Source organism: Sapajus apella, unplaced genomic scaffold (assembly GCF_009761245.1).
Source record: "Sapajus apella isolate SASKATOON/1434 unplaced genomic scaffold, GSC_monkey_1.0 scaffold99, whole genome shotgun sequence".
Lineage (NCBI taxonomy): Eukaryota > Metazoa > Chordata > Mammalia > Primates > Cebidae > Sapajus > Sapajus apella.
In genome coordinates this window covers 1906124-1918209 of record NW_022437039.1, presented here as the reverse complement: position 1 = coordinate 1918209, position 12086 = coordinate 1906124, and the positions used below count along the sequence as shown (strand labels likewise).

The window sequence follows — 12086 nt, the reverse complement described above, 5'->3', positions numbered from 1 at the left end:
ACCCAGGACACTCTTTATGAATCAACATGGAATGGATTCCAGGGAACCAAATTTTTTAAAAAGCAGGATATTAAATACATCTCCTACACAGTTTGCAGTGAGCTGTGACTGCACTACTGCAGTCCAGCCTAGGAAGACAGAGCCAGACTCTGTCTCAAAAAAATGAACAAATATGTCTCCTTGGTGAAGGGAAAAATACTGTCATAATCTATAAATGTTCATGTATATTTATACACGTGAAAATATATTTACATACAGATATACATACACATACATACATACATTTGTATTTATTAATCTTTCATTTAAAAAGAAAGGAAAATGAACCAGAAACCAAGAAGCAAAGTTAACCTTACAGGGATGGTGGATGCAGGGAAGAGGAAGTGAGACCTCCAACAGACCTTTCTATGGTTTTGTCTTTTCAACCACATAATTTATATATTAGAAAAAGAAAAAAAAAAATGCTCATTCCCTCTTCCTGAACCTGCTGTAATTACACACAATCAGGATACATTAATTATTGGACTCAGTCCTTCTAAAACCAGCAGAATCACTCTTAGAAGGTACTGCTATTCCTGGGCCATGAACACCTCCACATGACTACAAACTGACAGGGGACAGCATTTCCGCCCCTGTTTGTTTGCAGAGAAGGAGAGGCGAGGGGTCACGGAAGGCAAGTGCTGTGGCTCTTTCTCTGGCACACACAAGAGGTCATGGAAGGCAAGTGCTGTGGCTCATTCCGTGGCACACACAGACCCAGCCTCTGAAAAGGCACAGTGCTGGCCGTCCTTTCGCTCCCTTGCCCTCCTCAGAAGGTTTTGGCCATCCTGGCCCTCCAGGATGGAAGCACCAGAAAAGCAAATACCTGAAAACAGGAAGCCAAGTCTCCCTTCCTCCATCTGAGCCCACTGTTCCTACCCGACCTGTGGTTTCAGATCTCACGTTGCACCAGAGGCAAGGCAAGAACCTCATCCCCAAGGCCCCTGCAAGTGGGGCAGGGCAGGCTGGATACTCACTGGCAAGGAGGTAGACGATGTCACACTAACTGCAGAGGGCTTTGGGGACGAGGTCAGCAACTTTGCCACTCCCTGGGTCCCACTGCCGGAATCTCCGTTTGGACCACCTGGAGGGGCTACCAGGGTCAACTTCTGGGAAACGGGCATTTTTTTCCCTGCTGAGCTTGGTACAGGTCGGCTGGTGGCCTGTCCCACAGAGGGAGGCTGTATGCCAGGGAGCAGGTTCCCAGAAGCAGAACCTTGGACCGGTGTTCCTCCTGACGAAGAGCTGCCAGAGGAAACCCCATGTTTGGAGATAGAGCTGGCAAAGGGATTACTCTTGTAAGATGAGCCTGCAGAGCTGGCTGAGTGTGGCTTTGCTGGATGGCTCAGGGCAGAAGAGGACGAGGCTGGGGTCTTATGAGAGCTGCTGCTGGAGGCTGGCAGGCCTCCTGAGGTGGCTGGTGCCGAGGGGTGAAAGCCCTGGCCTTTGGCCGCTGTCTTCACTAGCTGCAGGAGGGAACGATGACACTGTGGAGGGGAAGCCTTTGGGCCTTGGAGCTTATTGGTAAATGGAGATTGGGGTGTGAAGTTTTTCTGCTGCTGAGTGCCGGCATGAAAGACTTTTACCTGGGGGCTGGGCAAGGGAACTGCCACCTGGGGCCCATGAGACGTCCGTGGCAAGCTGTGGTGCTTTGCTTTGGACTGGTGTACTTCTGGCAGGCCCTTATTGAGGGGAGCCTGGCAGGGCAGCTCTTTGTAGCCAGAACTCTCCGGTTTTTTCTCCTGAGAGGACTGCCCCAGTGCCAGAGCCTGTTCTGCCAGAAAATTAAGGGGTGATTGCAGAGAGCTAGCTGGTGGTGGAGCAGAAGGGTTAGGCTTTGCAAAGTTCCTTTTTTCCTCTGTACATAAAACTCCTCCAACTTTTTCTGCAGGTGCTTTTGAGGGTGCAGGCAGTGTGAACTCAGAGTTCCCAGCTGCTCTGCTATTCAATGCAGCCAATTCCTTGGACACGGCTTCCACAGAGGAGGCTGGATTATGGATCAAGTCTTCATCCAACGAGTCCTCCAGGGTGACAGAAAGAGGGTTGGCAAGGCCACCCGATGCCTGGGATGGGAGCTCCCTACTTGAGGCCCCAGTGCTCAGGGCTCCTGTCTGGTGATCTGAGGGCAAAGCAATGGGGCCGCCAATCTGTCCTGATGAGACAGAAACCTTTTTATCAGGCTTCATAGACGATTCCTAAAGGAAAACAGAAATGCTGGTGTTTAGAAAGGTCCAAAGATGCCAACATTGGCCTGTTGTGAGGAAGCAAACACATGAACTTGAGTCGCAAAAAACTAGGACTTCCTGTATAATTACAAACAAGTGGTGGGAGGGCAGAAGCTGCGCCCACCTTGACTTTAGATGCCATGACTTCAACACCCCCTGGTGAGTATCTGGTTGGCCAGAGCCAGGTTTACCCTGGCATACTTCGTTACGAAGAACAAATACATCACCAAGAGACATTTTTTTGTTTTGAAAAGTGCAAGACTCTCATGAAGAGACACACTGCCTACTGGCATTCCCACTGTCTCAACGTGCTCCTAGCTGCAATCAGACCAAGGCATGGCGTTAAGAATTGCCTTACAGCAGCTCTGTTTTCCTCCCAGATTTTTCCCAGCACCGACCTCCTAAGAATGGATTCAAAGAAGAGGGCTTTTTTCATGGGAAAAGGAGTTGGGTCTAATCCTTCACTCCTGCAGCCCCGGTACTTAATACGGTGTCTGAGACATTGTGAGAGCTCAACAGATACTCAAGAGTAAATGACCTGCATATCTCATTCTCATGGTCTGCTTAGGGATGGCTAAGGACACCACACTAAGAACTGGCAAAAATGTTGATAAACAGCAATTTTTACTACACTGAGAGGTTTCTGCAACATCTAAGTGTCTACTCTTAAGCCACTGCACTGCCCTCCATTTCTGCCTGGTAGCTCAGCAAAGTAACCTTCCCTTTCTGCTGTGGCTCCAAGCTAAACTGCACTTGGCTAGTGTATATTTCTTTCCATACAAAGATCATCACAGTGTAATAATACATTCACACCTGCAGGAGCTCTTGACTCCTCAGAGGGCTGCCAAGAAGATCCCACTTAATCCCACAAGAACCCCAGGAACTGGGCCAGCTGCATACTGTTTGTAGAACCAAGGCTAGAGGGAGGGTAAGTGGCTCCGTTCTCTGTCCTGGTAGACTGCAAGAATGCCATCCTGAACAGCTGTCCCCAGACCAATGAAGCTCAATGAGCTTCCACAGTCACTTGAGAAATTTCCAGAGCATGGTTGCAGGGAGATGAGCATGGCTGACGTGTAACCTGAGCAGGATGACTCACCTTCACCTTGATTTTAGAAGGGGCCATAACTTTCTTCTTGGCCCTGTTCAAAGGAATGAGCACAGAAAAGGTTTAGAGGATATCCATAGGAGACCAAAACAACACTTACTCCGAGGTGTGAAAACACCAAGATACTCACAGGATTGAAGTCAGATGCCCGTGGCCTCGTCTGCTCTCCTTGAACAGAGTCCTGAAAGACACAAAACACTGGGCATCTGTACATGCCCCATAAAGCTGGGACTCTGCTTCCAGAGCTTTCCTAGTGTTCCTGGAATTCAGTGGCTATCCCTCATTAAATGTCAGTCTGCTGGGCACGGTGGCTCATGCCTGTAATCCCAGCACTTTGGGAGGCTGAGGCAGGTGGATCATCTAAGGTCAGGAGTTCGAGACCAGCCTGGCCTATAATATAGTGAAACCCTGTCTCTACTAAAAATATAAAAAGTAGCCAGGTATGGTGGCGCCTGTAGTCCCAGCTACTGAGCAGGTTGAGGCAGGAGAAGCGCTTGAACCCAGGAGGCAGAGGTTGCATTGAGCTGAGATCGTGCCACTGTACTCCAGTCTGGGCAACAGAGCAAGACTTTGACCGCCCCCTCCACAAAAAAAAGGTCAATCAATTGGTGAGCCAAATTCCTGGTGAGAGGATCACAATGGGCCACATTGGCTGCCCAAAGGCTGAGTCTGGTTTTTACCAAGAAAGTGTATGACTCTGCCCCAGACTTCTCATGGTGATGCTTCCCTAAAGGTCAAGCACTTTCCTTACTGCCTATGCCCTCCCTTCCAAGAATAAAACATGGAGTGACTCAGCATGTCTTTGTCCTGAAAAACTCAACAAAAATGTTCTTTATCTGAGTCCAGCCTATGTGGAGAGGACAGCAATTTCAAAGGTTCAAAGATCTGTTAGCACAACAGATGATTTGGGCCCAATCCAGACAATCACTCCAGATAACTTTCTCTGTCCCATGTACGACAGAAGTACTTCATTTGCAGGAAGCAACTTCGTACAAGGCAGCCTCTGAGATAGAAGCCTGGCATTTAGTTCCAATAAGGAATCATCCCTGCTACCTTGCAAATGTGATTTCTTCAGGAACATCAGGAAAGACCCAAGAAGAATCCACCTCTCAAATGCTCTCAGGAGCCCATATGTTAAAACAGGAAAGTGCATACTGAGATGGGAGGCCAAACCTCAACTGAAGTGGGACAAGAAATGACAAAGACAAAACCCCACAGACAACTTCCCTTCCTCCAGGGAAAACCTGGAAGACCCTTTCCTAGCTACCTGCATGTCTCCCAATTACTCAGGTGAGATCAGAGTTGAGGCAACTAGATAGTCACTCCCTGCGGGCTGGGATCCCGTTGGCCTGGCACAAAAGCAGCGTTCAAACATGTCTTGACTGCACAGATGCCCCATCTCGGCACACAGCCCTCACCTGGCCTGCATCCAGCCTTTGGGCCAGAGGGGCTTGACTTCCGAGTCCAGAAAGGCCTTCACGCAGTCCTCCCAAGCCTGGGCTTTGTTGTTCCTCTCCAGGTCATGGCTCTCCAGTTTGATCTTCACCACCTGGCACAGCAGCTCCCTGAGAAGGAGGCAGAAATCATAAACTCCAAACTACTCCAGATGTTTCTTCAAGGTTCCAATCATGTGCTTTCAGCAGCCCTGATGAAAGCAAACGAGCCTAACCTTTGTCAGCAATAGGGGACATTTAGTGCTCAGATACTGCCTCACCAACCCTCCAGAGAGGCCAAGCACCAATAGTGCTCAGACACTGCCCCACCAACCCTCCACAGAGGCCAAGTCCCAGTGCAGGCACACCTGATCTCATCGTTCCACTGGAACTTCTTCCGGGGTCCCATTATCCTCCTGCCCCCCTTTTCTTCATCTTCTTCCTCATCTGAACAAATCCGGTCCCTCTGCTCCTTGTCTTTCTCCTCTTCCAGCATCCTATGGGGTGAACAGAACTACATGGGGCCCCAAGGCGCTCCTCCCCACCACCTCTCCACTCACCCTCTGCACAACTGGGACTTCATAGAGAATGAGAAAAGGCCAAAGAAGAGCTAAGAGGCTCCTTTGGAAATGGCAGTACATACTGAGAAATGGGAGGGCAAGAGGCAAGATGGGAGGTTCACGCCACCGAAGTGCCAGGACACACTTACTTGGCGACCTTTGCCTGCGTGTGTGCCTGGCATTCGTCCTGGTACTTGGCCATCTGCTCCGGCATTGCCCTGCCAATGGCTTCCTTCAGCTTCTGGAGAGGCTCCTTCAGACGCCCCCCCTGCAGAGGGCAGGACATAATTCAAGGCAGGTTTACACATGGCCCTTACACTTGGGACGCACGATGGGGAGATCACAAGGAGGCAGTGCGGCAGCAGATGTGGCATCGATGAAGATTCAGTCACCCCTCCACCAGGCCCCAAAGCCAAAGGGTTTCACTTCAGTCACCCACCTGTTCATAGAGGTGAAGTTTCCGAGCACGCTTGAGCAGGGCATCCTTGCTGCAGGGCAGGAATGATGCGAGATAGGCATATACGCCAGAGCGGACCTGACTGCTCAGCTCCCGAGTCTGCGCCTCTATGCTGAAGAAGAGAACACAGTCACCACTGGCTGCAGCCCGCTGCAACTCCTGTCTTCATCGGCTCCCGTACGTGCAGAGGAAAGTTAGCAGCCAAAGGCAGGTCAGATCCTGTCTTGTAGGTCACACAATGAAACTGAGGGCCCACAGAAACACATCTTCAGCAATCAACAAACAAGAACAACTCCCAACCTGATGAACATGGCTAAGTAATGTGGGTTAAGGCTCAGGTCAAAAACAAGACCAGGAAAACAGAGCCCAGAAGAACAAGCTCTGAAGCACTAAATTTCAGAGAGAAAACATAAAGCTTTCAAAGTAGAAAGTCGTAAGTTACTTGGGGCTGACAGGAAATACTTTCCAGCAGCATTTCTTTATTCTACCCCCTAGTTCCCAGTTCTATCAACCATTATAATGTTAGGGAAAGCCCCACCCCTCCAGTTTCTCCATCTAAATAAGCAACAACAACAAAAAAAATTCTCTTCAATGCCTTGAGCTGTCCATATTTGGCACACTCAAGCAAGTTCCTTGTTTATACAATCCTCTCATCCACGCCAATGCTCAGGTGCTCTCCGCGGCCCACACTTCCTGACCCAAGGGGCTGATCCAGGTCCTGGCCAGGATAGCCCGTTTGCTAAAACACACCCACATACTGACAACTCATCTTAATGACAACCTCCTCAGCTGTTGAGCAACAAGCTTCTCCTGCCACAAACTGCAACCAGGAGAAAAGCTGCAACACTGCAGGCCAGGCCACAAGGATTCGCTTTTCTCAGTCTGGATTTATAGACCTTTGCTCTTCTGCTTTTTAGCCCAATTCACACAGCGTGGTGTCTCAGAGGCTCAGGAGTATGGGAACAGCATTACAGGACGATGCACATGGCACTAGGATCAGGAGTGTGAGTGAGAGGGGACCGGCCAGGGACGCCATGCAACACCTGAGGCAGAGCAGGTCCCTGAGGCCACCAGGCGATCTCTCATTCTTCACAATTCTGAGAGACAGGAAAGCAACACCTTCTCTCTCTCTTGTCATCTTGTACCTACCAAGAAATCCTAACAGGCCATGATTATCATATGCTATTAATGCCTGCTGCCCCAAGATCAGGAAGGTCTATGGCTTCTGGAGAAAAGTATTTGGTGTCCCTGTTGTGTTTTGTTTTTTAACAGAAAAACATCAAACCATGTTAATCCAATCCTTTTATCTCACTGGTGGTCACTTTTACGCAGTTCAATTATACTCCCATTCTCCCCTGGTTGGCTCACCCCAAGCGCAGTAATAGCAGAAACAGACAGACAGACAGACAGAAGATACTCACTCTAATAGGATTCCATTAATATCCTGGGTGAAGAACTTCTGTCTGCTCTCCCCCTCAGCAGCTCTGGCAGCCTGGTGCACAGCAGACAGTAACAGCCGTTAGTGCACTTTCCCCACATGTCCCTCAAGCTCACCCACAGGGACAGGAGTCATCGCTCCATAAAGAGCACCTGTCGATACAATCACACTGCCACCTTTCGACTCCACCCTAGTCCCAGGTTAACTTCGCCTGTGATCAATATGCTCTCTTCAAACGATGCTGCATCATCTGTGGGCTGCTAGTTCTCCTCAGGACTTAAAACAGTCACAGAAAAGAAAATCACAGAGTCAAAGCAATTACAATGCACTTTGTCAGAGGCCAATATGGCCAACTAACCCGTGTCCATATGCTATCAACTACACCATTAGTTGGGATTTCCATGTATCTACAGTACAAAAATAATCAAAACTTCCACCAGCCTATAGGATTTAAAGGCCTTTTATCTACAAAAATAATAATAATGTGTAGCTCTAGTACTTAAGGACATTAAAACTCTTTGAAAATTCCTAATCTACTTATGGTATACAATAAGCTCTCTATCATCCAGACCATGTGTATAACTAACCCTGCACACCACCTATTAACACAAGGTTATAGGGATTTTGGGACAGTCTTAGTTTACTTTCCAAAAGAACACAGTTAACTCACACCCAGGATGGCAAGCTCAAAGACTCCTGAAGCAACCATGGCAGGCAGCCAAGACGCTGAGAGAAGACAGAAAAGCAGACCCTGCAGAAGTTTGCATTAGGGGTTCTCACACTTGGTTGCATACTGAAATTCCTGCGAAGCTTGGACCAACTCAGGCCACTCAAATCACAATCTCTGGAAAGGAGACTCAGAAATGCACACTCTCTAAAAGTGGCTCAAGTACTCTTTCAAAGCAACCGGGCTGACACTGATGTGCAAAGAGGGCTGGGAACCACCCATCTAAACCCAAGAGCTGCTGGTTTGAAGGCTTTGGGTGAAATAAAATTTCTGAAATCAGACATGAGATATAATCATGACAGCAAACAAGGGTGATAAGGTGACTATCTAGAACGAAGTGATCAACTCCTCTGAAACTGCAGACACTGCTAACGCCCCCCTTCACCATCATCTCCCCAACTCATCTCCTCTCATTGCATCCTCTGGGGTCCCTTCCAACCATTCAAACTTCTCCATCTGCCTCCTCCACCAGCTCCTTTCCATAAGTGGACCCCAGGATTCTCCATAGAACCCACTTCTCCCAATACCTTCTTCCCCCTCAGGGCTTCAAAATAACACAGACAACTGTACCGTCAAATCTAAACTAAGTGCTAAACCCTCTCATCTAAGCTCTGGGCCAGAATTTCCAGTTACCTCTGAGTAATTTCCAATTACAGTCAACGCCGGGTATAGGCAGAGTATTGGTTACAGGACCCTCGCATATATCGAAATCCAAGTGCACAGTCAGCCCTGAGGAACCTGCCTATATATAAAAAGTTGACCCTCTATACACAGATTTAGCATCCCTCAAATCAGCCTGCTTTTGGTTAGAAAAAGTGTGCGTGTATGTGGACCCACGCAGTCCAACCCCATGCTGTTCAAGGGTCAACTGCACTTCTGTGGATGGATGACCTTCTGGTTTGCAAACTCAACTTACACCAGACCTACGAGCTTCTGCTCTTCTGCCTGTGCTCCCCACTTCTGATAACTGCACTCCAACCCTAAGACCGTCCACTCCTTTCTTCAGAACCCTTCAGCAGCTCTTCCCAAGCCTGAATCAAACTGAAACTCCTTCACATGGCATTTGGGGTCCTCCACAATCTAGCCCAGCCATCCACCAAGTGGCCCATCTTCAGCTCTGCTCCCTGCCGTCTCTTAGGCATCTTCCCCAAGTCTGTTGCCTCCAGTCCACTTCCTATATGCCCCCCTCAGCGCCTCTCTTTTACCCCTTAAGTCCAGCTATTTATAGCTGTCTAGACATCACAGAGCTTACTTCATTCTGCTCTGTCCTACAGTCCACTGTCTGCCTATCTATCAGTCCTTTTACATAACGAGCTCATGGAAGATAACAATGGAACCTTGGCCAGGAGCAGTGGCTCACACCTGTAATCCTAACACTTTAGGAGGCACAGGTGGGCAGATCACCCGAGCTCAGGAGTTCGAGACCAGCCTGGGCAACATGGCGAGACCCTGTCTCTACTAAAAATACAAACAAATGAAAAAAAGCTGGACATGGTGGTGCATGCCTGTGCTCCCAACTACTCTGGAGGCTGAGATGGGAGGATCACTTGAGCCCTGGGCACGGAGGTTGCAGCGAGCCAAGATCATGCCACTGTACTCCAGCCTGGGTGACAAGAGTGAGACCCTGTCTTAAAAAAAAAAGAAATGAGTCTTATTCATCAATATATTTCCCATGGCTACCTGTCACATAATATTTACTAAATGTTGACTGAGTGAATGAATGAACCAATGAACAGGTACTCCTATAAGAAGGCACACCAGAGGAAGAAAAGCTTAACGTCAAACACCAAAACTAAGCTGGAAGAAAATATGCAAAACTCAAGCTTCTAAAGATCCCTTGGCTAGGGGAGAAATGAACATAAGGATAATGACAAAAAGGGCATGACTTTTCAACAAGCCATATGCCAATTTCTTACACTCTTGGAAGCGTTCAGAATTCTACCTTGACAGTTGGATGGTACTAGAATTATATTAGTCTGAGAAAAAAATAAAACAATTTTTTTTGCTTAAGCTTATGCTGCTAGTTATAAGATCCAGAAGCACCCTCACATTAATTCAAACTAACAAGTACTTCAATGCCACACTGTGAGACCCATCAAGAGCACAAATTTCCAATCAAATTTTATCTCATTTTATTGAGATGGTCTCACTCTGTCACCCAGACTGGAGTACAGTGGCATGATCATAGCTCACTGCAGCCTTGACCTCCCTGACTCAAACAATCCTCCAGCCTCAGCCTCCCAAGCAGCTGGGACTACAGGAGCACACAACCACGCCTGGCTAATTTTTAGATTTTTTCCTCACTATGTTACCCATGCTAGTCTCAAACTCCTGGGCTCAGGTGATCCTCCCACCGTGGCCTCCCAAAGTACTGCAATTACAGGCATGAGCCACCTTGCCTGGCCCAATTTTCTGTTTAGATAGCCATTTGTACAATATTTCAGAAGCTTTCTATGTAATCTTTACGCAATCTTATTTTAAATATTATGTCATGTTAAAAAATATTTTTCTGAAATCTTTTTAATTGCATAGACAATATCTCCAAGGGTCTGGTTTTATACTGAAGATAGTGTACTGCAGCGCTTTAATCTAATTAAAAGAGCAACTGAATACATATCTGACAGTCTTCCAAAAATAAGTGAGGTCCCTCACCCCTAAAAAGAGACACTCTTACCCCAGAAGTTGTGTAAATTAATCCTAAGTTAACTAGGAAATGAAGTTACAAACACCTCAATCATGCTGACTCATAATTGTTCCAACAACCTTTTAATGAGCCATTTTATTTATTGTAAGAAAAGCCACTTGTAGCCTTTTGATGCCCAGCTCAAAATCTTAAATACTGTATCTGTTTTTGCTGAATAGAAGAAAGTCTGGTATGATTTTTTTTTTTTTTTAAGAAGATCAAACAAGTTTTTGGTTTTTGGTTTTTTTCCTACCTTATTCTCTTTGGAGCCATCCCTCCCTGGACTTCCTGTGATGAGGGGTTCTAATTCTATAGGAGGGCAGACTAGAGGCATGGATGACATGGGGTCTCTTTCATTCCTGCTCTTAGTATTGTCTCTCTGCTATGCTTGACTGAAGAGGACCAAAATAGACCTAGGTTATTTGTATAGCCCAAGGCTGAGCAGCTAGCTGCCAAACTACCTCAAGACAGTAACCCAAAGGGACATCAAACCTGAGCTTTCTCAGGACCTGTACCTGCCAACGACCAAGACAGAAGACACCATCAATGCATATTGAGAGGACAGGATAAGGCCATCAAATCACTGGATTCATTGGAGCCTATACAAATGTACAATACAAATCAGTAAGAAACAAAAAACAGGCTAATCTGAGAACATAGTGAATGTTAGCAGAGGCATCACCAAGGTTCCCTCTCAGAGGACCTCTTTAACATACACAAGTTTTCAAAGGTATTAAAGTTTTAAGTACCAAATTTAGTTAGAAGGTATATCTAACTTTGCTTCCCACAAAGGAAGTGTTTTTCCCCTAAGGGATCAATACACATGGGATGAGAATCTGCTATGTATTGTGGTAGAATGCAAAACAGGATCACAGGCTAGGCGCAATGGCTCATAGCTATAATCTCTGTTACTCAGGAGGCTGAGGCACGAGAATCACTGAAATCTGGAAGGCAGACGTGTGTGTCATCTAGGACCAAGATGTAAAGTCTAACTAATCTTATAATAAAAATAAAGGAAAAAGCGGGGAAAAATTAGGGGTATAAAAAATAAAGTGAGAAACACATAACACAGCTAATGTTCCAGTTGTATACACCACGTTTAATTTAAAACTATGATGTCCATTTCAAGATCTAGGATGAACTCCTTATTAAGGATCCAAATATCCACGTGTGGCTTTTGGAATCACATGCAATTTGTGTGCACCAGTGCATTCTTTCCCTGGGAAGCCTATCTTTCCCAGCAGATTCTCAGTGGGGTCAGGGATCCAGGGTACTTGCACACACATGCAGGGACTCCAAGTGCCCCAAGTGCAGGGCCCTGCCAGAACAGAGCACCTGAGGACCCTGTGGAGTACCATTAAGCAACTTTCTAAAACAAGCCACCTTTTTAATGCAACCATGGAAAGTGATGAGGGCTTT

At 47.0% G+C, this 12086-nt stretch overlaps 1 protein-coding gene across 9 annotated transcripts in view; it reads right to left on the bottom strand.

Moving 5' to 3' along the window:
• UBN1 (ubinuclein 1) overlaps positions 1-12086 on the bottom strand; it is a 35241-nt gene that overhangs the window by 6173 nt on the left and 16982 nt on the right. For all 9 annotated transcript variants that reach the window (XR_004262568.1, XM_032258035.1, XM_032258037.1 and 6 more), the window contains 8 exons: positions 7241-7311; positions 5802-5931; positions 5512-5630; positions 5171-5299; positions 4788-4934; positions 3500-3550; positions 3361-3403; positions 1017-2234 (listed from right to left, as the gene is read on the bottom strand). Coding sequence is in view for 8 of the 9 variants with exons in the window: in XM_032258035.1 (XP_032113926.1) it covers positions 1017-2234; positions 3361-3403; positions 3500-3550; positions 4788-4934; positions 5171-5299; positions 5512-5630; positions 5802-5931; positions 7241-7311 (1908 nt within the window). In the remaining variant the exon portion in view is untranslated. The remainder of the gene's footprint in view (positions 1-1016; positions 2235-3360; positions 3404-3499; positions 3551-4787; positions 4935-5170; positions 5300-5511; positions 5631-5801; positions 5932-7240; positions 7312-12086) is intronic.